This window comes from Triticum aestivum, chromosome 2D (genome assembly GCF_018294505.1).
Source record: "Triticum aestivum cultivar Chinese Spring chromosome 2D, IWGSC CS RefSeq v2.1, whole genome shotgun sequence".
NCBI classification, from domain to species: domain Eukaryota; kingdom Viridiplantae; phylum Streptophyta; class Magnoliopsida; order Poales; family Poaceae; genus Triticum; species Triticum aestivum.
Window position 1 is genome coordinate 428,594,589 of NC_057799.1, and position 26,154 is coordinate 428,620,742.

Consider the following 26,154-nt stretch of genomic DNA (forward strand, 5'->3'; position numbering starts at 1 on the left):
CGCGGCCACCTCCGCCGCCTAGCCTCGCCGCCGCGGCTGCCTGGCGTCGCCACCGCCTCCTGCTGCTGCGCTTGGCCACTCCCGCTTCCGCTAGCTGCAGCCTGCCGCTCTCAGCGCTCGCGCGGCCATGGCCGATCCCCAGTGTGCGAGCGCGCACGGCCATGAGGTCGGCTGTGCCTCTGACTGGGGAAATCTTGACCAGTTTAGATTAGTTTCTAATCTAATTAACCCCCTCCTAATTATTCAATGACTATTGGGCCCCCTGGTAAATTAAATCTAGCTAAAGTAAATAAAATAGCAGGTTTAACAGATGTGCCTATGACACCTGGGCCCCACCGGCCACTTTGACCAGTCAACTCTGCTGACTGGGCAATCCTAGTCAGTGACAGGTGGGATCCCTTTGGGTCCCCTTTGACTTTGTTGACCGGTCAACTGGTCAACAGTTGACTGGGCTGACTCAGCCCCCGGACCCACATGTCATACATAGTGGGTGGCTACTGCTGTGTATTAAAAGTATTTACTGTTATAATTCGAAATTAATAATTAATAATAAATTTCAGGAAATTATTTAAAACTTGAGAAAATCATATAAAATAATCCGTAACTCGGATGAAAATACTTTGTACATGAAAGTTGCTCAGAACAACGAGACGAATCCGGATACGTAGCCCGTTCGTCCGCCACACATCCCTAGCATAGCGAACACGCAACTTTCCCCTCCGGTTCATCTGTCCGAAAACGTGAAACACCGGGAATACTTTCCCGAATGTTTCCCCCCTCTGCCGGTATCACCTCCTACCGCGTTAGGGCACATCTAGCACCGCTCATTGTCATGTCATGCATCGTTATGCATCTGTTTATATTGTATTCATTGTTTCTTCCCCCTCTTCTCTCCGGTAGACTACGAGACTGACGCCGCTGCTGGTGCCCCGATCGACTACGTTGATGACGACCCCTCCTTCTCGGCTGAGCTTCCAGGCAAGCCCCCCCCTGATCACCAGATATCGCCTATTCTTCTCTATACTGCTTGCATTAGAGTAGTGTAGCATGTTACTGATTTTGGTTAATCCTATTCTGTTGCATAGCCTGTCATTGTTGCTACAGTTGATACCCTTACCTGCTATCCTACTGCTTAGTATAGGATGCTAGTGTTCCATCAGTGGCCCTACACTCTTGTCCGTCTGCCATGCTATACTACTGGGTCGTGATCACTTCGGGAGGTGATCACGGGTATATACTATATACTTTATATACATGACATATGTGGTGACTAAAGTCGGGTCAGCTCGTTGAGTACCCGCAAGTGGTTCTGATGAGGGGGCTGAAAGGACAGGTGGCTCCATCCCGGTAGAGGTGGGCCTGGGTTCCCGACGGCCCCCGGCTGTTACTTTGTGGCAGAGCGACAGGGCAGGTTGAGACCACCTAGGAGAGAGGTGGGCCTGGCCCTGGTCGGCGTTCGCGGATACTTAACACGCTTAACGAGATCTTGGTATTTGATCTGAGTCTGGCCATTTGGTCTATACGCACTAACCAACTACGCGGGAACAGTTATGGGCACTCGGCGTCGTGGTATCAGCCGAAGCTCTTTTTGACGTCAGCGACTGAGTGGCGCGCGCCGCATTGGACCGTAAGCTCGCGCTTGTATTAAGGGTGCTAGGTCTGCTTCCGGCCGCGTACGGAACGTGCAGGTGTGTAATGGGCGATGGGCCCAGACCCCTGCGCGCATAGGATTTAGACCGGCGTGCTGACCTCTCTGTTGAGCCTAGGTGGGGCTGCGACGTGTTGATCTTCCGAGGCCGGGTATGACCCAGAAAAGTGTGTCCGGCCAAATGGGATCGAGCGTGTTGGGTTATGTGGTGCACACCTGCAGGGAAGTTTATCTATTCGAATAGCCGTGTCCCTCGGTAAAAGGACGACCCGGAGTTGTACCTTGACCTTATGACAACTAGAACCGGATACTTAATAAAACACACCCTTCCAAGTGCCAGATATAACCCGGTGATCGCTCTCTAACAGGGCGACGAGGAGGGGATCGCCGGGTAGGATTATGCTATACGATGCTACTTGGTGAACTTACCATCTACTCTGTTCTACATGCTGCAAGATGGAGGCTGCCTGAAGCGTAGTCTTCGACAGGATTAGCTATCCCCCTCTTATTCTGGCATTCTGCAGTTCAGTCCACCGATATTGCCCTTTACACATATACCCATGCATATGTAGTGTAGCTCCTTGCTTGCGAGTACTTTGGATGAGTACTCACAATTGCTTTTCTCCCTCTTTCCCCCTTTCTATACCTGGTTGTCGCAACCAGATGCTGGAGTCCAGGAGCTAGAGATCCCGAGGATGATTCTACGTGGAGTTCGGCTTCGAGGAGTAGTTAGGAGGTCCCAGGCAGGAGGCCTTGCCTTTTCGATCGTTGCTACTTTTGTGCTAACCTTCTTAAGGCAATCTTGTTTAACTTATGTTTGTACTCAGATATTATTGCTTCCGCTAACTCTTGTGTTTTCGAGCTTATGTATTCGAGCCTTCGAGGCCCCTGGCTTGTAATATAAAGCTTGTTTTATTTTAATTTGTGTCTAGAGTTGTGTTGTGATATCTTCCCATGAGTCCTCAATCTTGATCGTACACATTTGCGTGTATGATTAGTGTACGGTCAAATAGGGGGCGTCACACCTTCCCTGGTGGGAAATGATCATTTTGGACATGCAGTCCAGCCAATGGCCAACCAACACGTTCACAACGGTCGGATTTTGGAGCAACGATAACATTACTTGAGGATCAAGTAATGCTAACTCCTCGGTCTGAGACAAATCTCTCGCAGGGAAGAAGATCACAGTCTCTTGCTGGCAAGTATTTGCTCGGAGCACAAAGAGATTTCTCTCACAACTATCATAGATTTGGGTTTAACATCAGAGAATCAAAGTTTCAAACACTATACCCCTCTTAATAGTACAGTGGTCTTATGACTCAATAAAGAGAAGAAGAACAACGAAATAAATGCTACATCTTCACTTCGTCTTCAATCTCCTCGGACACAGTCATCTTTGAACGTGCATCGAACCAATTGCTTTACTTCATCAATTTTTAGGGGTCACTCTTGTTATCATAATCTTCGGTGATAACCTACACTGCAACGTAGGCAGATTATGTTCGTCGTTTACATCAAACTCCTCGTGATCTCAGGGACCTGTTACTCTGTGTGCACTAGCAAACACATAAGTCTCATACTGTTTATGTCAACAAAACTCCAAAACATAAGGGGCCTATCATTGCACCAACAAGTACAAACATAAGCGCTCATATATACGTGCATACACTCACCCTATAAACGCATACACGCACACCCTACCCCTATGAGCACTTTCGAGAGACTCAATCGGCATATCATCTTAAGATTTTACAAAGTCATCGTAAGTATCTCATAGTCAACGGAAACGTCTCCTTCCCATTGAACGCGTATCGCCAGAAATACTAAAATAAATTCAGAATAAATGCGAGCATCTGGACTTTTTTTGAATTGAGGGGCACACCCCGATTCCATTTCATTGATATGAAAGGAAACCGCATAAACGAGCATCAGGACTTAACCCTGATGGGCTGATGATACCACTGTTTACCTAACTATTCAACTACAGGTTGTTGGTTCGCTTCGTGCTTTCGAATTGACGAGTGAGCAGCGTCACGATGAAGGTTCGTTTGCGTCTCACGTGACGAAAACTCAACTTCCCCTTGCGTCGTGTGCCCAAACCGCCTAACCGACCGGGAAAACCCTGCACGACCAAAGCGGCGTGTCTGGCTGCCTGTGCGCACGACGCGACCGCACGTACACTGCAGAGAAACACCCCTCCGCCTCACCAGCCAAACCACAACCACGGGCCGCACCGCCACTCCCACCCCCTGCAAACGGGGCCCAGGAGAAAACGTAAAGAGCCCCACCGCAAAACTTACGTTACGCCCTCCCTCGGCACGGCTACACCCACACGCACGCACGCGTCCTCCGTCCGTCACACTCCAGGACTGCATACCCCGGACGCTGCCCTGGTGCCGCCCCAACGCCGCGCCGTCCCCTCCCCCCTCCCCGCCGCCCCCGTCCCACACCCTCGCGCGCGCGGCCGTAAACGCGAGGGCGCCCGTGGCCGCCGCCGCCGCCCGGATTGTCGGAGCGGGGAGGGCGGGAATCTAGGGTTGCCCCCCCGATGGACGGCGGGGAGAGGACGTTCAAGGCCAACTTCAGCGCCGAGGGGGTGGCGCTGCTGCGGCAGCGCGTGAGGGCCAAGCTCCATGAGCTCATGGGAGATTATACCGACGACACCCTCGTGGTGAGTGCCCCCAGCCCGGCCCATCCCCCGCTCCCCTCCCCCCGCCCGCGCGATGAGATGTGATCCCCCGATCCATCGCTAAAACCCTAGCGGTTATGTCGGTGTGATTTGGTCCTGTAGGGTTAGATAAGGTTAGCCGAATGTTCGGATTTCGCGGGATCGTGTGTGATGGTGGAATTGGGTTGGTTTAGGTTCATGCACAGTACCGTGCTATCTGCATTGTGGGTTTATTAGGTGCCGTTCCTATGTTCTGAGGATTGGGGAGTCGTCTGATTTTCCACGCAAGCCCAGTCTCTGCACTTGACATGTGGAGTAGATGGTGCTCGTAGTATATGGGATGAGATTCTGCATTTTCTAATGGAGCATGCCTAATTGGAGTGCTCCCGTTGTCTGATTTGTCTTTCGGAGCTTAGTTTGTTTTGGATTGACCTTGCTTATACAGGTTCTGCTGGAGACACGGATGCCTTAAAGGAGTTGATATTAATTGTGCCTTCATTGTACAAGCCCGCAAATCACTGAGATTGCTGATCTAACTATTTATTTTTGCGTGACAGGAGTATGTCGTGGTGTTGCTCAGAAATGGAAGACGGAAGGATGAGGCTGCAAAGGAGCTGCAGGTTTTCTTAGGCGATGACAACAATGCATTCGTATCCTGGTTATTTGCTCCATCCAAATCTTTGTAACTAAGTTCCTTTGTTGTATACCGTTTATCTGGCTATACTGATAATCAACGGTCATGCAGGTTGTGGGATCACCTCTCCTCAAATTTGCACCTTTATGTGCAACCCAAAGCTGTCTCTGCTAATGATGAAGCTAAAAACACTCGCAGTACTGCTAGAGGATTGCCTCTACATAATTCATCTAGCAATGCACAGACTAGTCGTGTACCTGAAGCTGAAACTCAGAAAACAACAAAAGTCCAACCGAAGAGGGAGTGGGGAGGAATTGTTCGAGAACAATCAGACGTTGTTCCCCTTCGAAGTGTTGTAGCTCCTGTTTCGCAAGCAGAGGAAGAAACTAATCATACACAGGCTGTAAGACGAACCCGCTCACCGGACATGTATAACCATAGAAAGAGAGGCAGAGAGGAGGACACACGGCCAGCGAAGGTCTCTATGGCTCTCCCAATCACATAATCTGATTTTCAAAATGTCGCTACATTCATGGCATGCGTTTTCTGTTGTTTTATGTTAGATGCAAGTCATATCATGAATCAGGCAGTCCCATATTAATAAACTAATATCTCGGCATATGCTTTCCTGTAATGTTGTAAGTATATTAGACAAACATGCTAATTGACTTTGTTTTTGTATTTCATTTGCCGAGTACATGATTGAGTAGTATTCTTTTTATGTTCACAACACATGTATTCTGATAATATTCTTATAATTCTTGAACATTTTGTCTGCCGTCGTCAGTGAAGAAGAAATTCTAATAGGGAATGCAATTTGGAAGACCTGCTTTTGTGCTACTTGTGTTTGGGCATAATTAATAAATTTTATTGTTTACCTGTTATAAATTCACAAAACCGTGACGTGCCTACCTAATCCTGTTATAAGATTTGTATTTAGCTTCTGATAATTGATTTTTGTTTTTCTCTGTAATTAAGTTAGTATATATATAACTCCCTATACCATTTTCTAAAGCGTTCTTTTGGAAGCTCCTAACTTTCATGGAAGTCCAGTTCCACCCTCGACTATGAAACCTGATATTTAGCACCGTAAACTTTCAAAACTAGACTGACTTCAACCATGACAGACATGAAATTGATGGGTCAACCATATAACTTCTGCGATGTGTGTTATCCTTGTTTATTTATCACTATCGTGTATGATTTCGGAACCTGCTGTACAGCTTATAGCTGTTTAATTTTCATACGCTGAGCAGCACATCAGTTAAATAAAGTAATCGTGTTGCAAACATGTTATATGAATGTTTTAGGCCGTGGAATGCACATTTTTCTTGCTAGCAATACTCTATTGTGCACTTGCATTCATGTCATGTTTTTTAATTCCTGTGGTTTGTGTTGTCCTCTCACCCTAGCTCGCCGTCTCTGCATTGCTCCTTGGTTATTGCCTTGTCTACTTACAATGCCAAAACATATTATTGTTCTGCTTGAGCTCCATTTTTCTAGCAATTCCTGTAAAAACCTGCTGCTTCATTAATTCTTGTTCTTTGTGGTAATAGTTTTCTTATGTTTTCCAGAAGACATCCCATGAAGTCATTGGTGCACCACGCCGGCTTCTTCAGTTTGCTGTTCGTGATGCTGTCAGACCTGTGCAGCCACCGACCCCGAGGTCGGAGTCATCTTCCAAGCGACTTCGTTCTGTGGTGTCTACGGTAGAATCAGATTCAGCAGCTAATGGTAGGTTGCAGAAAATGAAGTCTGATGTGAGAGTACCAGGTGCCACGGCAGCATTTAGAGCCGCAGCTGAGGCTGCTGAAGATGTTCTCAAGGACAGATACTCCTCGGAAAGTGTCTTTGACAGGTTGGGTAGAAGGCCTCTGTTGACTGCCACTGAAGAACCATTCGATTTCAGAGAAAAAGATCCAGAAGATGGAGAATACAAGCACATAGATAATGTCCGAGCAGAAAATCAAGTAGAATTTCATGAAAGAAATCAGTATGTTGCCAGGGATGCTTGTATGTATGACAGCGGGACAGAGAAGGCTGCTGATTCTGCATTCGATATTGATCGGTATGATGAGACCGGTGCAGTTAGATATAATGGTGTGAATCCTTACCAGAATAAATTGTCTTCTAGTGGAGGCAAAGAGTCATCAGTAAAGCGGTACAATAAGGCAGAGGGAGCTGCCGGGGTGAGAAGCAGAAGGTCGATACCCCAAGACACACATGCTAGCTCAGGACCAAGACCATCTGAAAAGATCTTAAATATATCTGCTAACAATAATACGCGGAATCCTCCCTATCATGAAACTGCAAGAAATGCTGGCACATTTGAGCATCAGGTGCCCATTGGGAAGAAAGATGTTGGCTCAATAAAATCAAATGTGACAGTTGCACATGCTAAAGTTACAGACATGACCGATAAATCCAAAGTAAGTTTCCATGGGCTAGCATCTTCACTCCTTTTGAACTATATATTTGCCAAGTTCATGAATAACTAGATTATACGAAATTGTTTCCATGGCATTAGCAGCTTGAGATTATCACCTAAAAAATTGAGCTTCTCATATGCTATGCTCAGAAATGTACTCTTTCTTAAATCTGTTTGAATTCAAATCACCCAGCAATGTATTATGTATCTTTGAAGACTAGTGTCAATTTGTACAGGAACTGTCCAACTCCTTAGAAACAGGAAATAAAGTCAAAATCAAGCCATGAGCTCATGAAGTAGAATCTATGATTTTCATGCTGGATATCTTATCTAATTTTGTTGTAACACACATTATACGGACAGGTCAACAGATCTGATAGGTTTGTTGGAACATAAGCAGCGCTGATATATTTGCCTACATCATTTTTGTATTATTTGCTTCTCTGTTTGTCTTCTGTGCCCGCACCCCATTGGTGCAAGAATTGTATTTTCTGTGTTGTTTTGTGAGGGATCCCCAAAGTAAAGGGGAATGTGCAGGTCCAGGAAATATCGCCTTAAAGGGCCATATGTCTATAGCTGTTATATAATAATAACCTTATTTTTAAAATTACATTGCAGGACTTGGTGCACTCAAGTTCATTGTTGGTGGCAACGAAGGCTTCATCAGTTGGTATGTAAAGCACGCGTTGCTCAAGTTCTCATTGCTATAAATTGACTGCCTTAATCATCTGAACGGAATGTTCTTGTGGAAACTCTTAGGAGGCCCCGTTTGGAGCATATGATGGGAAAAACGTAGAAATCGGGAAAACATAGGAGTTGAGATGGCATGCCTCACAAATTCTATGGGAATAGAAAATGCAGGAATTCAGAAAAATAGACGTTTGGATTGTAGGATAGGAAAACATGGGAAACTTTTCGAGTTTCAGACCTAGTCACTGCCCATGACAATTAGCCGTTGGCTTTCTTCCTTCACAACTATCCTTGTTTTCCTTGCATATGTGAATGCCTTCACAATGCCATTTGCAGGCTAGAATGTTTAGTACAACAATCAAGTCATGATATTTATCGAACCTTGATGACGAGATCCGATCTATTGTTGCGGCCCGATCTTTCACAGCACTCCACCTTCAGCAACAGCAACCTCTCGCCGGTGATTATGAGTTTAACGACTAGTCGTCGTGAGACTAGTCTAGTAGTCTCAATCTGATTGTCGACTAGCTTCTTCGTGTAGATTAGCTCGTTCAGTCGAGCGGTGGAGCGACTAGTCATCGACTAGTCTAGACTAGTGGTTGTTTAAGTCCATCGACTCAATTTGGGAGGGATAAGTGAGCAGAGCTCAGCCCACGGGAGGGAAAAAATTGCAACCCTAGCTTTCCAGTCTCGCTCCACAACGAGCCGCCTCACCTGGGACTAGGCCGCTGCTACCCGCCACCGCCGTCGGCCAGGACCATTACGATGCTCTCCCTTCGTTGGTTCTGCTCCTCCCCTGGATCCACCCCTCTGCTGTTGAGCTCCTCCCCTTGCTGCTCTCCTATGCTGATGTGATCCTCCTCTGGATCAACTCAATTTTTATTGTATAATATATTAGTCTATAGTCCGTCCGTCCCAAAATTCTTGTCTTAGATTTGTCTAAATATGGATGTATCAAGTCACATTTTAGTATTAGATACATCTGTATCTAGACAAATCGAAGACAAGAATTTTGGGACGGAGGGAGTACTACATTACATACTAGGTATTAGTAGTTGATTACTGTATAAGTTGAGTACTACAGTACCATGGCGACTAGTCCAGCAGTAGTCTAGACTTGTCATGATTAGTCTATGAGTTTCAACCTCGGCTCGACTCGTCGACTCGTAATTCTTGCCTCTCGCCCGCACACACGATGTACGCTAATTAAAGGGATTGAACCTTAAGTTTTAGCACAAGAAAACCAATCTTGTTGATGGTACTCAGGCGCAAAACAATTTCTTCGCAGAGAAATTGCAACAGAGGTTTTCTGAAGCTTCATCCAAAACTTAGGGATTTTTTGACAGCTTCCCTCATAACTTGATACGGGTATTTACATGGTGCACCAACCAGACCTTAAATAGGAGATGGCCTATCTTGAGCTGCAAGCTGGCCAACTCAAACTTTCCTGTCCTTATCTCTTGGCTAACAAAAAATAAACTATACTTTCTAAAATATTAGATTACATGCCTTCTATTTTCTGGCACATAACCGTTACAGATCCTCGAGAAAACATGACACTTTTGACCTAAAAAAAAGACGCACCTGTAGGTGGACTCCATCCTGCAGCGCACAAGCACATCAAATCCTTCGGTCGACGAGGACTCCAAGCGAGCACATATAGCTGATCTGGTGGCCGTGACCTTCCAAAGTAGTAGTAGTAGCCATGGGCTTGTTTCTGCTTCTTATCTCTTTGGTTTGCATGCACATGTACCTGGCTCAAAGAAAACAAATCCCTTTTGACATTACTTCGGTCCATAGCATAGTTAGGGACTCCCAACTTCTCCTGATTCCCATGCAAAATATCTAGCAGTCAATTCTTCCAGATAAACACACGTACATGTCACATTAATTAGCTCCTCCTCAACTTCATAATGCTTATCAACAATCTCCAGATTTGGCATAACAGAAACATCACTAGCGACTTGACCAACAATTGGATTAATATTGCTAATGATTGATGTGGTCGTATCAAGTCATCCAATGCATCAAAGAGATTGACCTCCAACATTCAGGCGAGTTGTGGTTGTATGTGACCTGCTAATCCCACCCAACAAATTCGCCCTAATCCATCTGAGAATTTTGTACAATTGAATCATGGTACTCCCTCCGTTCTTAGATATAAGACTTTTTAGATATTTTAGTATGGACTACATACAGAGCAAAATAAGTGAATCTACACTCTAAAATATATCTATATACATCCGTATGTAGTCCATATTGAAATATCTAAATGGCTTATATTTAGAAACGGAGGGAGTATTAAAAAATGGAATCATGTCGCATATATAACACGGGTCATGCCTTTCTCACCATCCGCTGCCCTCGCCGCCTCCTACGCTCGCAGGCCGTCGTGCCCTGTCATGAGTCCTGCTTGCCCCTCTTACTCGGCCGCCACCTGATGCCACAGACGCCCCTATACGCAGCCCCCCCGCCTCTTCCTTGTGGCTTTTGGTGCACGCGAACAAGCGAAAAGGCAGCGGTGGAAGCGCCTTGAAGCTCTGTTTTCACGCCAGGAAGTTTTCCATTAGATATGACTGCATGTTTATTTTCCTGTGAAGCCTGAAGGGTAGAAACCCGATCCTGTGGAATCTTATTTCATGTTCCTGTGTTCCAAAGGTCCCAAGGGAAATTTTCATATGAAATTCATATCCTGTAAAATTCCTGCAAAAAAACAGTTTTCCAAACGGGCCCTTTTAGCTTATTAGAACCATACCATTGCCTTTACTACTACGAACTAATAACCCTAGTTGATCATGCAAGACATCCTTTATTTCATGAAAGGTTTCTGCACCAATTTTTCTTTTAGATATCTTTATTGTGGTATGATTTTTTTAGGACCCTGATAAGTGCCACACGTGTGGCACGAACGCATGGCAACTCCGAACGTTTTTTATGGCAAGTTTAGTGACGCGAGGATGGCAACTTGTCAAAGCCTGACAACTTTTGTACTTCAAAGGATGGAAACCTTATTTTTCGGATTTGTTTTTTTCTTTCTGGATGACAACTTTAGTTGTAAAAAACGTCAGGGCCGGAGTGCTTCATGCCACATGTGTGGCACTTATCATTTGTTTTTTTTTACCCTGTTAAGATAGCATGTTAGCTCTAGGTTTTCTACCCACTCATTTGTTAAGCAGATTCTTTTTTTGTTATTATTTTCAGCTGGTGGATCTACAGGCCAACCTGAAAGTGCCCCTGATTCTAGAACTGTCTTTGTTAGCAATGTAAGTATTTTAATTTTGTTTTTCTTTTACCCTTCCGGTTATGAAGAGAAGAGTTTGTGTCACCAGTGATTGTTTTATTGGGCTTTTTTAGGTACATTTTGGCGCAACAAAAGATGGTCTTTCTTGTCATTTCAACAAGTTTGGGGCTGTGCTAAAAACTCTTATTGTATCTGATGGTGCCACTGGTCAGCCAACAGGGTGTGAATTCTTACTCCCCTCTGAACAGTCCAAATATCATCATTTATTTAGGTAATGTTCTAAGTATTTTTTTTGTCTTATCAGCTCAGCGTACATCGAATTCTTGGAAAAAGAATCAGCAGAGAAGGCACTAACGCTGAATGGAACATCTTTTATGTCACGCATTTTGAAGGTAAAACTTCCTTGACTTAACTTCTACTCCCTCCGTTCCTAAATATTTGTCTTTTTAGAGATTTCAAATGGACTACCACATACGGATGTATATAGACATATTTTAGAGTGTAGATTCACTCATTTTGCTCCGTATGTAGTCACTTGTTGAAATCTCTAGAAAGACAAATATTTAGGAACAGAGGGAGTATGTTTTGATAGGTTTTGTTGAAACTTTTTTGGTTGACATTCATGATTGAGTTGCTCAGTGTAAGATTTGGTATTGAACATCAAAATGATAATATACTTCTGTCTTTACTGGAAGCTCCATTAGCTGGGCCATTCTTTCATCAGTATGCTCATTAGTGTTTTCTGTCTTGCATGCATGCGATCATACCCTATCAATAAATATGGAAGTAGAAAGTATATTCGAGCAATTAAGAAGATTTTGCACTTTCGAGTGTTCACGTGGAGTACTTTTCATGACTTGTCATGCGTATCTGTTAACTATATATAATGGTGTGCTGCAGGTTGTTCGAAAAAGCTCTGTTGAAGTGCCTCAGCAGCCTGGCTGGTCACGTGGTGTTCGTGCATCACCATTTGCTTCCAGGCTCATTAGAACCGCATACCCAAGGCCGACATTCCCTGGGGCTATGCGTGGACGTTTAGCTATCAGAGGTAATGCTCGGAGTTTTCAATGGAAGCGTGGCGCTGCTGATTCCGTAGATGCCGGAAAACCAAGTCAAGCTACACCTGTAACACCTGGGAGTCAGATGGTAACTCCGGTAACACGAAGCTTCACCTACACACGCACCGAGCCAAAACAGGATGTTGGTGCGACTGCAAACGTTTGATTAGCTCAGCCACAGCATGCCTGTTGGTTCTGATGAAACTCACAGAGATAGCTCAAAATTCCTGGCCATTTCATAGTTTAGCCTCCTTTGGTAAATACTATTTAGTTGCAGAGCTTAGTGAGTGGCTGGTTTTATGGAACTGAATATTTGAGCCATATTCTGTGAGTGATTTTGTGTGCTCCCCCATCGGAGAGGCATTCATGCTGTGCTGGTTATGTTAAGTTTGTGGGAGTGGAGAAATGTCAAAAAATGAGGCTGTAGAATGTTAGGCACATATGAACATTATTTATTATTGATAGATTATGCCAGCTTCCATGGAATTCCTGTTAAAACTGTGTGATTGTGTATTCTTTCTTCTCCAGGAGTTTTAATACGCCATTCTTGTATGATTTTCCACCTTTGTATGTAGTGATCTTGCATGTAACACCTGTCCATTGATCCGGGATGTCATGTAGTAGGTGTGGCTGTGTACATATTTTATCCAAAGAGAGTACATTCTCATCTGGGAACCAGGGAAAGCTCACTGGTAGCACAAGTCTAAGCATCTATGTTGTCTTACTGAAAGGTAACAAACATATCTGCTGTCTTACTGTCTTTCAGCTGAGTATTATTCTCTCTTGTTTGGTGTAGACTTGTGGCTTATGCTGGTAGGATTTACATGATGCTGACCATTAAGGATTATAATATCAAGACAGTTTGTTTTACTGCCTTTACTTGCTTGTTTCTGCCCAATAATTGAAGTTAACTTTCTTTTGGGCCATGATTGAAGTTAACTTTGTTTGACGCTGGTGTAACCACTCACGCACTATCTGCCTAGTCTGTGACGGAGGCAGATAGATCTTAGACGAAAGCAAAATCCACTCTCCCAGTAGACTGTAGAGTGGTAGTTGCAGAGGCCGTGATGCTCCAGTCGAATCCTGACTTCCCCAGGCAACGATCCTGGAAAGCGAGATCAGACTCCCACGGTCCATTTCTATCCGCATCGCTCGATAACTCACTCGTCACATCGCGTCCAACAGGAAGGACAAGGGCGCCACTCCAAAGTCCAAAAGCGCCCGTGCCCCGTCCAAAAGTTCCACATGAAATAATGCAAAAACTGCCCCGGCCAACCTGACTCAGCCTACCAAGAAACAAATCCCTGCACAGCCCGCAGTGGAAAGCACATGTCAATCCCGCGCCTACGTGCTGCTACTCTACAGTAAAGTCCGTCCGTCTAGTCCATCAAACCCGCAGTGAAAAAAGCTCTGCCCCACAAAACAGCCAGCCATTGACCAGCAACAGCTCGCTCGGCCACTCTCCTGCCTACACTCACTCGCACTGCACCTCGCCGGCCGGCCGGCTCCCTCCATGGCAACCACCAGCGGCGCCTGCCTGCCTCTCCTGCTGCTCCTCCTGTCGCCGCTGATCATCTCCTCGTATTCAGCGGCAGCGGCGGCGGCGGAAGCAGAAGCAGAGCAGCCGGTACAGGTACACGGCCTCCTGCTCAGCTTCAAGGACTCCCTGCACGACCCCGCCGGCGCCCTCGCCACCTGGTCCAGCTCCACGCCCTACTGCAACTGGTCGCACGTCACCTGCACGGACTCCTCCTCCGCTTCTTCCCCCGTCGCCGTCTCGCTCCAGCTCCAGGGTCTCGGCCTCTCCGGCGACATCAACGCCACCGCGCTCTGCCGCGTCCCGGGCCTCGCCGGCCTCCGCCTCGCGTCCAACGCCTTCAACCAGACCGTCCCGCTGCAGCTCTCGCGCTGCGCCTCGCTCGCCTCCCTCAACCTCAGCTCCGGCGCCTTCTGGGGCCCGCTGCCGGAGCAGCTCGCCGCGCTCGCCTCGCTCACGTCGCTCGACCTCAGCGGCAACGACATCGAGGGGACCGTGCCGCCGGGCCTCGCGGCGCTGCGGGGGCTCCAGGTGCTCAACCTGCGCGGCAACCGCCTCTCCGGCGTGCTCCACCCGGCGCTCTTCCGCAACCTCACCAGCCTCCACTACCTGGACCTGTCCGGTAACCAGTTCTTGGAGTCCCAGCTGCCGCCGGAGCTCGGCGGGATGGCCAGCCTCAGGTGGCTCTTCCTGCAGGGGTCAGGGTTTAGCGGCGAGATACCCGAGACCTTCCTTGGGCTGGAGCAGCTGGAGGCTCTCGATCTGTCCATGAACAGCTTGACCGGAGCCGTTCCTCCGGGGTTCGGCCTCAAGTTTCAGAAGCTGCTGTCTCTGGATTTGTCGCGCAATGGCTTCTCCGGGCCGTTCCCCAACGGCGTCGACAAGTGCCTCATGCTGCAGAGGTTCGAGGTGCAGGGCAACGCCTTCACCGGGGAGCTCCCCGCCGGCCTCTGGTCGCTGCCGGACTTGCAGGTCATCCGCGCCGAGAACAACCGTTTCTCCGGCCGGCTGCCCGAGTTCCCCGGCGGCGTGTCTCGGCTGGAGCAGGTTCAGGTTGACAACAACAGCTTCTCCGGCGCGATACCTCAGAGCATCGGCCTGATCCGCACCATGTACCGCTTCTCCGCCTCGCTGAACGAGCTCAACGGCAGCTTGCCGGACAACCTGTGCGACTCCCCGGCGATGAGCATCATCAACATCTCCCACAATGCCATCTCTGGCTCCATCCCTGACTTCAACAACTGCAAGAGGCTGGTATCCTTGTCTCTGTCCGGCAACGGTCTCACCGGGACGATACCAGCCTCCCTCGGGGACTTGCCGGTGCTGACCTACATCGACCTGTCCAGTAATGGCCTCACCGGCGCCATTCCGGCGGAGCTCCAGAACCTGAAGCTTGCGTTGCTCAACGTCTCGTACAACCGGCTCTCCGGCCGAGTGCCACCGGAGCTGGTCTCCGGCCTTCCCGCCGTGTTTCTTGAAGGGAACCCAGGCCTGTGCGGTCCCGGGTTGCCGAGCGATTGTGATGCGCCATTGAGAAAGCATCAGGGGCTAGCACTGGCTGCGACGGTGGCCTCCCTCGTTACAGGATTGGCGCTGTTGGCAGTAGGGGTATTTGCAGTTTGCAGAAGGATACATGGCAACAGGTCCTCCTCCCCATGGAAGCTGGTGCTTTTCCACCCAATCAAGATCACCGGAGAGGACTTGTTCGCCGCGTTCCATGACAAGAATGTGATCGGAAGAGGAGCATTTGGAAAGGTCCATCTGATTGAGCTACAAGACGGGCAAAAAGTCGCGGTGAAGCGGCTGTTCAGTTCGGGCAAGCTGACATTCAGAGAAGTGAAGAATGAGATGAAAGCGCTGGCGAAAATCCGGCACAAGAATGTTGCCAAGATCGCAGGCTTCTGCTACTCGGAAGGGGAGGTCAGCGTCATATATGAATACTTTCAGAGAGGAAGCTTACAGGATATGATCTGTGCGCCGAAATTCGCGGTGGGATGGAACGACAGGCTGAAGATTGCACTGGGTGTAGCTCAAGGATTGGCTTATCTTCACCATGACTATACTCCTCGCATGTTGCATCGCGATCTGAAGTCGAGCAATGTGCTACTCGCCGATGAATTTGAGCCCAGGGTCGCCGGGTTTGGGATTCATCGTGTCGTTGGGGAAAAGGCGTACCGATCTTCCTTGGATTCGGATTTGAATGACAAGTGCTACATCGCGCCAGGTATGCATTTCTGTAGTTGAATCAGTACACCAGGTTTTGAAGCCTGGCACCCTATCCTATGCATTTGCAATGTGTTCATCTTGTTACCAAATTGTTTTAGTAGTAACCTCACTGTATGATTGCACCTTATAAAAATTTACTGAAGTTCTCTTCTGTTTTCCTGAAACCAGAGCAAAACTTCACAAAGAACCCGACGAACCTCATGGACGTCTACAGCTTTGGGGTCATTCTCCTGGAGCTGGTCACCGGAAGGCCAGCAGAGCAGCCGGCGTCCAAGGACTGCTCGGACATTGTTAGCTGGGTGCGGAGGCGGATCAACCTGATCGACGGCGCATCGCAGATACTCGACCCCAGCATTCCCCGCACGGAGCAACAGGGCATGAAGGCTGCCCTGGAGCTCGCGGTGGGCTGCACGTCGGTGAAGCCTGACCAGAGGCCGGACATGTATGAAGTTGTGAGGTCGCTCCAGGCGCTGTAGTTTATACCTTTCATCCACGGACACCACCATACACTGAAGTTGCTATGTGATCTTTGACTGCAGAAGCACTTCAGTTTGTGATGTTCTGAGTTCAGACCATCTGTTACTATGTATTTCGTGCCTGTTGTGTATATTTGTGTGATTGTCATGACATTGACAGAAAAAATAGAAATAAGACGCCTGTGTGATTCGCTTGTTTATTCAGCCAGCAGCTTTCAAGCACAAAAACAGCTTCAGTAGAACGAGTCAGTGAGCAGTTTTGAAGTATACAAAACGAGCTTCAGAAGAACAAGTCATGCATACAGCGATTAAACAACAATTCCAACTTGCAAATATCTGAACATCCTCTTATTCCATCATAATATGATGAATATAAGTTTTACAAACACCGATTATTCCATTACAGGACATAAACACACAAAGATGATAGGGACTAGAGTACAAACCAACAACAGTACTGAAGCAAATTATTTTAGGAAACAGATGAATTAAAACGAACTACTGGCTACAATAGGCAATTACACTCTGCCAGTTCTTCAGTGCCTCTCCATATGAGAGGCTCTTGCTCAGGCATGATAAACTCTTCAGTGCCTCTCCATATGAGAGGCTCTTGCTCAGGCATGATAAACATAACTTCCACCGATGTGGCCGGTGGTGCTCACTATGTCGCCAATCTGCTTGGCGACGCATCAATCCTCCAAATCTTGCTCACGTTCAGCCCGGACCCTTGCCCGGGTCTGATAAACTTTTCTTCCTGCACTTATGTTGCAGTTATTCACTATGTCGCTGAGAAAGTACCAGCAGATTGTACTCTGTGGAGGCCCCGGAACGACACCAGCACCAGCAACGGGAAGGCAAGGTGTAGACCTCCCAGTCCCCATGTCAAAGACCATGCCCTGATCCCTACCCCTCCCACCGATCCAGTAGACACAATTACCCTTCAGTCCTGGAACATCTTCAGCATACATCGACACGGCATTGTTCCTCCCAACAAACACTGAGTAGCCTCCCAAGTCTGTCACAGCATCCCAGCATGGTTGGCGCCGGGGATAATACCTCAGAACAAGTATTTCATTCTCGGCTACACGGCGGTGACCGCCTCCTGGCAGCTGCAAAGTGACCGTGCAGCTTGCATTTCTCCAGATCTGGTACAGGTTACCGTCACAGAACACCAGGTTCTTGGCACTAGTAAAAACCGACACCGTGTTGTATGGCGCGGCAAAACAGGTAGCAGGATCAAACGGTAGGTTGCACTCAGACAACATGGGCTCGACTGTGGCCGGTGCATTTAGGTCCGGCCCGACAGATCCAGGAGGAACTCTCCTAAGAGGCATAAACACATCTTGGCAGAAGGTAGCCTTCATTGTAGCAATTGGAAGCTGCTGCTCTCTCCATCTACGATGTTCATAGCAGAGCATGCGCAAGTTGCGCTGTCTTCTTCCCTGAAGACTGAGTGCGGGACGTCCTAAAGGCATCTCTGGCTCTGATGGGCCAGCTGGATCCTCGACGACGATAGGCTTCCTGCGGCGGCGCTCCGGCAGGCGGAGCACGTGGACATCGCCATAGCGGGTGAGGCAGTAGACCCTACCTTTTTCATGGTAGACGACGTCGGCGAGCTGATCTCCGCTGGAGAGGCGGACGGGATCGAGGATGGCCCACCTCCTGGCCCCCGCGGTGACGTAGGCGAGCCTGTCGATGTCGCAGATGGCGGCGGCGGCGAAGTCGTCCCTGGCGGGGTTGGGCGCGAAGACGAGCTTGGAGACCCAGCGGCTCTCGTAGATCAGCGGCGGCAGAAGGATCTCCGTGGCGGTGATGGGGTTGAAGAGGCTGAACATGCTCTGGCCGCCGTAGAGGCAGACGGAGAGGGCGAGCCAGCCGTTGCTGGAGCCGACGCATCGGCCCCCCGAGAGGATGTTCTTGAGCTCGAAGGAGCGGTGGGTGGGGAGCGACGCGGCGGACGGGCAGCACCTGGCGTCGTCGAGGACGACGAGGAGCGACGGGGACGGCGGCGAGAGCGCGCATCGCCAGGCCGTGCAGGCGCCCCGCGCGCTGGCGTAGCACTTGAGGTCGAGGCTGTCGCCGATGCGGCAGAGGAGGTCCGCCGGCAGATCCGCCCAGCGCCGGAACGGCGGCATGGCGGCGGCGGCGGGCGGGCTGTGTGTGGGAATGGTGGCTAGGCCATCGGGTCCTAGGGTTTCATCTGCCGGAATGGAGGCGATTGCGAGGTTGGGGAATTTTATGCTCCATTGTCGGGTGGGCATCTTTCGGACAAGCCCCTGGGGTTCTTCCAGATTGGCGAGCTGGTCCGGGCGCCGCGAATGAGGGCCGCGTGTCTCCCTGCCCGTCCTAACGGGTTTCCCACACCTGCCAGATCTCATTCTCATCTCCACGCCGTTGTTCGGGTCAAGGCGGAGACCGGGCCGCTCGATCAATACAGCCCAGCTCGCCATGTTCGGCTGGGCTTGCTCGGCCTTATTTCTGTTCCGGCTTCCGAGGCTCAATATGTTGCGTCCTCACCTAAAAAAAAAGTTGCGATCGGAGTTTTTTCTTTTTGCGATAGGAGTTGTTGTCGCCACAGTGAGAGATTGCTAATAGAAAAAAAATAAGAACACGATGAGAGGGTGTGCATTCGCTCAAGAAAAAGAAAAGGAAAAAAAGAGTGATAGAAAAACAAACTATGCATTACTGATATTTTTTGATTCTCATGACGCAGATGTATTACATGCAACTTCCTTACATAAAGTTCTAGATACCCACTGCGAGAATTCGGGCCATTGTTAGTTTGGCAAAATCTAGTTCTTTTTAGTCCTAACACTTCTGCTACTGCCAGATCCGAGATTTGTCAAATTTTGCATATTGATGGTGAAGCTCTCTCTCACAAGTATCTTGGGTTGCCTGTCATGGTGGGTTTAGACACGAGTGATTGTTTCAGGCACTTTATTGAGAGAATAAAACAGAAAATTCAAGGATGGATGGAAAAACCGTTATCTACTGGAGGTAACGAATTGTACCCCAAGCTATACCACTGTTTGCTATGTCAGTGTTTTTGTCTGTCCAAGGGAATTTGTAAAGAGGTTGCTGATATAATTGCCTAGTTTTGGTGAGAGGGGAGGTGATGAGCAGCATAAAAAGATGCATTGGTATTCGTGGTGGAAACTTCGCTATCTTAAAAGTGAAGGAGGTATGGGATAGATGGATCTTTACTCTTTTAATCTTGCATTATTGTCTAAGCAATGTTGGAGGTTAATTACAAACCCAGAATCTCTTTGTGCTCAAGTGGTGAAAGCAAAATACTATCCCAAAATGAAGGCTTATTGCAAGCTAGCCTCCAGAGTGGCTCATCATTTACATGGTAGAGCATAATGAAAAGGGTTGGGTGTTTTTAAGCATGGACATATCTGGCGAATTAGTTACGGTGGTGAAGTTAATATATGGAACGAGCCCTAGATCCCTTCGAGCCCAGATAGGAAGATTATAACATACATATTTTTAACAAAGTTAATGATATCATTAACGCTACGTCCGGGTTGTGGGATGAAGAGCTAATCCGGTAAATATTCAATCCAGTGGATGCTCGAAGAATCTTACAAATTGTGCTTCACTACCAAGCATTTGAAGACTATCACATGGCACCCTGACGGGAAAGGAATATTTTCAATCCTCTCGGCTTATCGCATCCAGAGGATTCATACTTTCAGGCGCCATGCAAGAACCTTTTTAAGCTCGGAAAGCTCCATGACTCCGGAGGTCTAGATTACTACTACTCGCGATGGAGTTGTCGGATTTCCCCGAAGATAGTATTTCCCTCGGTTAAGAACCAAGGTTTATCGAACCAGTAGGAGGCAATATACGAACCTTTAGCAACACCCGCACACAAACAAAATGCACCCAACAAAGGCAAGGGGGTCGTCACTCCCCTTGTTCTTTCCAGCCACAAGATTAAAACTGATGGTGATAGCAAAGTAATAAATGAAGGAAATATGCCCTGGAGACAATAATAAGGTTGTTATTTTATATTTCCTTATTCATGATAAACGTTTATTATTCATGCTATAATTGTATTGATCGGGAACTTAAATACATGTGTGAATACATAAACGAAATACCGTGTCCCTAGTAAGCCTCTACTAGACTAGCTCGTTGATCAAAGATGGTTAGGGTTTCCTAACCATAGACATGTGTTGTCATTTGATAACGGGATCACATCATTAGGAGAATGATGTGATGGACAAGACCCGTCCGTTAGCTTAGCATAATGATCGTTCACTTTATTGCTATTGCTTTCTTCATGTCAAATACATATTCCTCCGACTATGAGATTATGCAACTCCCGGATACCGGAGGAATACCTTGTGTGCTATCAAATGTCACAACGTAACTGGATGATCATAAAGATGCTCTACAGGTATCTCCAAAGGTGTTTGTTTAGTTGGCATAGATCGAGATTAGGATTTGTCACTTTGAGTATCGAAGAGGTATCTCTGGGCCCTCTCGGTAATACACATCATAAGAAGCCTTGCAAGCAATGTGACTAATGATTTAGTTATAGGATGATGTATTACGGAATGAGTACAGAGACTTGCCGATAACGAGATTGAACTAGGTATGAAGATACCGACGATCGAATCTCGGGCAAGTAACATACCGATGGACAAAGGGAATTACGTATGTTGTCATAACGGCTCGACCGATAAAGATCTTCGTAGAATATGTAGGAGCCAATATGGGCATCCAGGTTCCGCTATTGGTTATTGACCGGAGAGATGTCTCGGTCATGTCTACATAGTTCTCGAACCCGTAGGGTCCGCACGCTTAACGTTCGTTGACGATATAGTGTTATATGAGTTATATGATTTGGTGACTGAATGTTGTTTGGAGTCCCGGATAAGATCACGAACATGACGAGGAGTCTCGAAATTGTCGAGAGGTAAAGATTGGTATATAGGACGATGATATTCGGACACCAGTAGTGTTTCGGAGTGTACCGGGTGATCATCGGAGTACCGGAGGGGGTACTGGGCACCCCCCGAAGGGTGATGGGTCTATTGGGCCATTAGAGGGGAGCACACCAGCCCACAGGGGGCTGGCGCACCCCCTAAGGCAGATGACCCATGGGAGAAAGGAAAGGGGTGATTCGGCCTCCCCTTCCTCCCCTCTTCCCCCTTTCCTTTCCCCCTCCGACAAATGAGGAAGGGGGGCACGGCCAAGGGCAAGAGCCCAAGTAGGATATTGGTCCTACTTGGGGGGCCCTTTGGCCTATCCCCTCTCCCTCCCACCTATATATATGTGGGAGGGGGCGCCTAGCACATCAAGAACATTGTCTTAGCCGTGTGCGGCGCCCCCCTCCACCGTTTACACCCCCGGTCATATTTTCGCAGTGCTTAGGCAAAGACCTGCGGAGATCACTTCACCATCACTGTCACCACACCATCATGCTGCCGGAACCCATCCACTACCTCGCCGTCTTGCTGGATCAAGAAGGCCGAGGATGTCATCGAGCTGAACGTGTGCTGAACGCAGAGGTGCCGTACGTTCGGTGCTCGATCGGTTGGAACACGAAGAAGTTCGAAAACATCAACCACATTGTCAAACGCTTCTGCTTACGGTCTACGAGGGTACGTAGACACTCTCTCCCCTCTCGTTGCTATGCATCTCCTTGATACATCTTGCGTGTGCGCAGATTTTTTTTATGCAACGTTTCCCAACAGTGGCATCATGAGTCGGGTCTATGCGTAGATGACATGCACGAGTAGAACACAAAGAGTTGTGGGCGGTGATAGTCATACTGATTACTACCAACATCTTATTTTGATTCAGCGATATTGTGGGATGAAGCAGCCCGGACCAACCTTACATGTCCACGCACATGAGACCGGTTCCACCGACAGACATGCAACTAGTTTTGCATAAAGGTGGCTGGCGGGTGGTTGTTTCTCCTACTTTAGTTCAATCGAATTTGACTATGGCCAGTCCTTGAAGAAGGTTAAAACAGCAAACTTGATGAAACACCGTTGTAGTTTTTGCCGTAGGTAAGAACAGTTCTTGCTAGAAGCCCATAGCAGCCACGTAAAACTTGCAACAACAAAGTAGAGGACGTCTAACTTGTTTTTGCAGGGCATGTTGTGATGTGATATGGTCAAGATATGATGTGATATATGTTGATTTATGAGATGATCATGTTTTGTAATATCGACAACCGGCAGGAGCCTTAGGGTTGTCTCTTTATTGTATGAAGTGCAAGCGCCATGTAATTGCTTTACTTTATCACTATGCGTTAGCGATAGTTGTAGAAGCAATAGTTGGCGAGACGACCCCGCCGCAATGATGGAGATCAAGGTGTCGAGCCGGTGACGATGGAGATCATGACGATGCTTTGGAGATGGAGATCAAAAGCACAAGATGATGATGGCCATATCATGTCACATATTTTGATTGCATGTGATGTTTACCCTTTATGCATCTTATTTTGCTTAGAACGGCGGTAACACTATAAGATGAACCCTTCACTAAATTTCAAGATAAAAGTGTTCTCCCCGAGTATGCATCATTGCCAAAGTTCCTCGTTTCGAAGCACCTCATGATAATCGGGTGTGATAGACTCTACGTTCGCATACAACGGGTGTAAGACAGTTTTGCACATGCAGAATACTTGGGTTAAACTTGATGAGCCTAGCATGTAAAGACATGGTCTCGGAACACCGGAGACCGAAAGGTCGAACGTGAGTCATATAGTAGATATGATCAACATAGAGATGTTCACCATTGATGACTACCCCATCTCACGTGATGATCGTACATGGGTTAGTTGATTTGGATCACGTATCACTTAGATAACTTGAGGGATGTTTATTTAAGTGGGAGTTCATTTGATTAATTGAACTTAATTTATCATGAACACAGTCTTATAGTTTTGCATATCTATGTTGTAGATCAATGGCCCGATCTACCGTTCCCCTAAATTTTAATGCATTCCTAGAGAAAGCTAAGTTGACAGATGATGGTAGCAACTACACAGATTGGGTCCGTAACCTGAGGATTATCCTCATTGCTGCACAGAAGAATTATGTTCTTGATGCATCACTAGGTGAAAGGCCTGCTGCAGGAGCCGAAGCTGATGTTATGAACGTCTGGCAAGCTCGATCTGATGACTACTCAATAGTTCAGTGTGCCATGCTTTACGGCTTAGAACTGGGATTTTAAAGACGATTTGAACGTCATGGAGCATATGAGATGTTCCAAGAGTTGAAGTTAATATTTCAAGCAAATGCCTGGGTTGAGAGATATGAAGTCTCCAACAAGTTCTATAGCTGCAGGATGGAGGAGAGCAGTTCTGTCAGTGAACACATATTCAAAATGTCTAGGTATCATAACCACTTGACTCAGCTGGGAGTTGAACTTCCAGTTGATAGTGTTATTGACAGAGTTCTTCAGTCACTTCCACCAAGCTACAAAGCCTTCGTGATGAACTATAACTGTTGGGAATCGTTGCATGGAAAACAAAAAAAATTCTACGCACACGCAATGATCTATCCATGGAGATGCATAGCAATGAGAGGGAGAGTGTGTCTACGTACCCTCGTAGACCGTAAGCGGAAGCGTTTCACAACGCGGTTGATGTAGTCGAACTTCTTCGCGCTTCAACCGATAAAGTACCAAACACACGGCACCTCCGCGTTCTGCACACGTTCAGCTCGGTGACGTCCCTCGCCTTCTTGATCCAGCAAGACGTCAAGGTAGTAGATGAGTTCCATCAGCACGACGGCATGGTGACTGTGATGGTGAAGTGATCTCCGCAGGGCTTCGCCTAAGCACTACGAAAATATGACCGGGGGTGTAAACGGTGGAGGGGGTGCCACACACACCTAGGCAATTGTTTGGTGTGTGCTAGGCGCCGCCCTTCTCATATATATATAGGTGGAAGGGAGAGGGGAGAGGCCAAGGGGCGCCCCAAGTAGGTCTGAATCCTACTTGGGCTCCTTCCCTTGGCCGCGCCCCCCTGCCATGTTTGTCGGAGGGGGAAGGAAAGAGGGGGGAGAGGCAAGGAAGTGGGAATCCTAATCCACACTTACCTTTCCCTTCTCCCCTTTCTTTCTCCTCCTTAGGTCGGCCCATATGTGGGGCGCACCAGCCCCTTGTGGCTGGTGTGTTTTCCCTCTTGGCCCATAAGGCCCATATCTTTTGACGAGGGTGCCCGGAACCCCTTCCGGTGACCCGATAAGTACTCGGTACCTCCCGAAACACTTATGGTGTCCGAATTCCATCCTCCTATATATCATTATTTACCTATCGACCATTTCGAGACTTCTCGTCATGTCCATGATCTCATCAGGGACTCCAAACAACATTCAGTTACCAAAACATATAACTCATATAACACTATATCGTCAACAAACGTTAAGCGTGCGGACCCTACGGGTTGAGAACTATGTAGACGTGACCGAGACACCTCTTCGGTCAATAACCAATAGCGGAACCTGGATGCCCATATTTTCTCCTACATATTCTACGAAGATCTTTATCGGTCGAACCGTTATGACAACATACGTAATTCCCTTTGTCCATCGGTATGTTACTTGCCCGAGATTCGATCGTCGGTATCTTCATACCTAGTTCAATCTCGTTACCGGCAAGTCTCTTTACTCATTCCGTAATACATCACCTCATGACTAACTCCTTAGGAATTTTCTTGCAAGCTTATGATGTGTATTACCGAGAGGGCCTAGAGATACCTCTCCGATACTCGGAGTGACAAATCCTAATCTCGATCTTTGCCAACTCAACAAACACCTTCGAAGATACCTGTAGAGCATCTTTATGATCACCCAGTTACATTGTGACGCTTGATAGCACACAAGGTATTCCTCCGGTATCCGGGAGTTGCATAATCTTATAGTCGAAGGAATATGTATTTGACATGAAGAAAGCAATAGCAATAAACTGAATGATCATTATGCTAAGCTAACGGGTGGGTCTTAGCCATCACATCATTCTACTAATGATGTGATCCCGTTATCAAATGACAAAACATGTCCATGATTAGGAAACCTTAACCATCTTTGATCAACGAGCTAGTCTAGTAGAGGCTTACTAGGGACACGGTATTTGTTTATGTATTCACACATGTATTTAAGTTTTCGATCAATACAATTCTAGCATGAATAATAAACCTTTATCATGAATAAGGAAATATAAAATAACAACTTTATTATTGCCTCTAGGTCATATTTCCTTCAGTCTCCCACTTGCACTAGAGTCAATAATCTAGTTTACATCACTATGTGATTTAACACCTATAGTTCACATCGCCATGTGACCAACACCCAAAGAGTTTACTAGAGTCAATAATCTAGTTCACATCGCCATGTGATTAACACCCAAAGAGTACTAAGGTGTGATCATGTTTTGCTCGTGAGAGAAGTTTAGTCAATGGGTCTGTCACATTCAGATCCGTATGTATTTTGCAAATTACAAAGTTCTGTATGGAGCTATTCTAGCTAATTGCTCCCACTTTCAATATGTATCCAGATTTAGACTCAGAGACATCTGAA

General features: G+C 47.3%; 3 protein-coding genes across 3 annotated transcripts; 2 read left to right on the forward strand and 1 right to left on the reverse strand.

The window, feature by feature from the left end:
- Positions 1–3,981: 3,981 nt before the first annotated feature.
- Positions 3,982–12,865, forward strand: LOC123053602 (uncharacterized). Its single transcript, XM_044477078.1, has 9 exons — positions 3,982–4,319; positions 4,874–4,974; positions 5,062–5,428; positions 6,525–7,379; positions 7,997–8,048; positions 11,270–11,331; positions 11,423–11,529; positions 11,614–11,701; positions 12,210–12,865. The coding sequence occupies exons 1-9, from the start codon at positions 4,197–4,199 to the stop codon at positions 12,531–12,533; spliced, it is 2,079 nt and encodes a 692-aa protein (XP_044333013.1). The 5' UTR covers positions 3,982–4,196; the 3' UTR covers positions 12,534–12,865.
- A 798-nt stretch (positions 12,866–13,663) lies between these two features.
- LOC123053603 (probably inactive leucine-rich repeat receptor-like protein kinase At5g06940) lies at positions 13,664–16,806 on the forward strand. The gene is made up of 2 exons (XM_044477079.1): positions 13,664–16,128; positions 16,299–16,806. The coding sequence occupies exons 1-2, from the start codon at positions 13,881–13,883 to the stop codon at positions 16,604–16,606; spliced, it is 2,556 nt and encodes an 851-aa protein (XP_044333014.1). The 5' UTR covers positions 13,664–13,880; the 3' UTR covers positions 16,607–16,806.
- Positions 16,807–16,914: 108 nt separating this feature from the next.
- LOC123053604 (uncharacterized) lies at positions 16,915–18,864 on the reverse strand. The gene has a single exon (XM_044477080.1). The coding sequence runs from the start codon at positions 18,739–18,741 to the stop codon at positions 17,296–17,298; it is 1,446 nt and encodes a 481-aa protein (XP_044333015.1). The 5' UTR covers positions 18,742–18,864; the 3' UTR covers positions 16,915–17,295.
- Between the last annotated feature and the right edge of the window lie 7,290 nt (positions 18,865–26,154).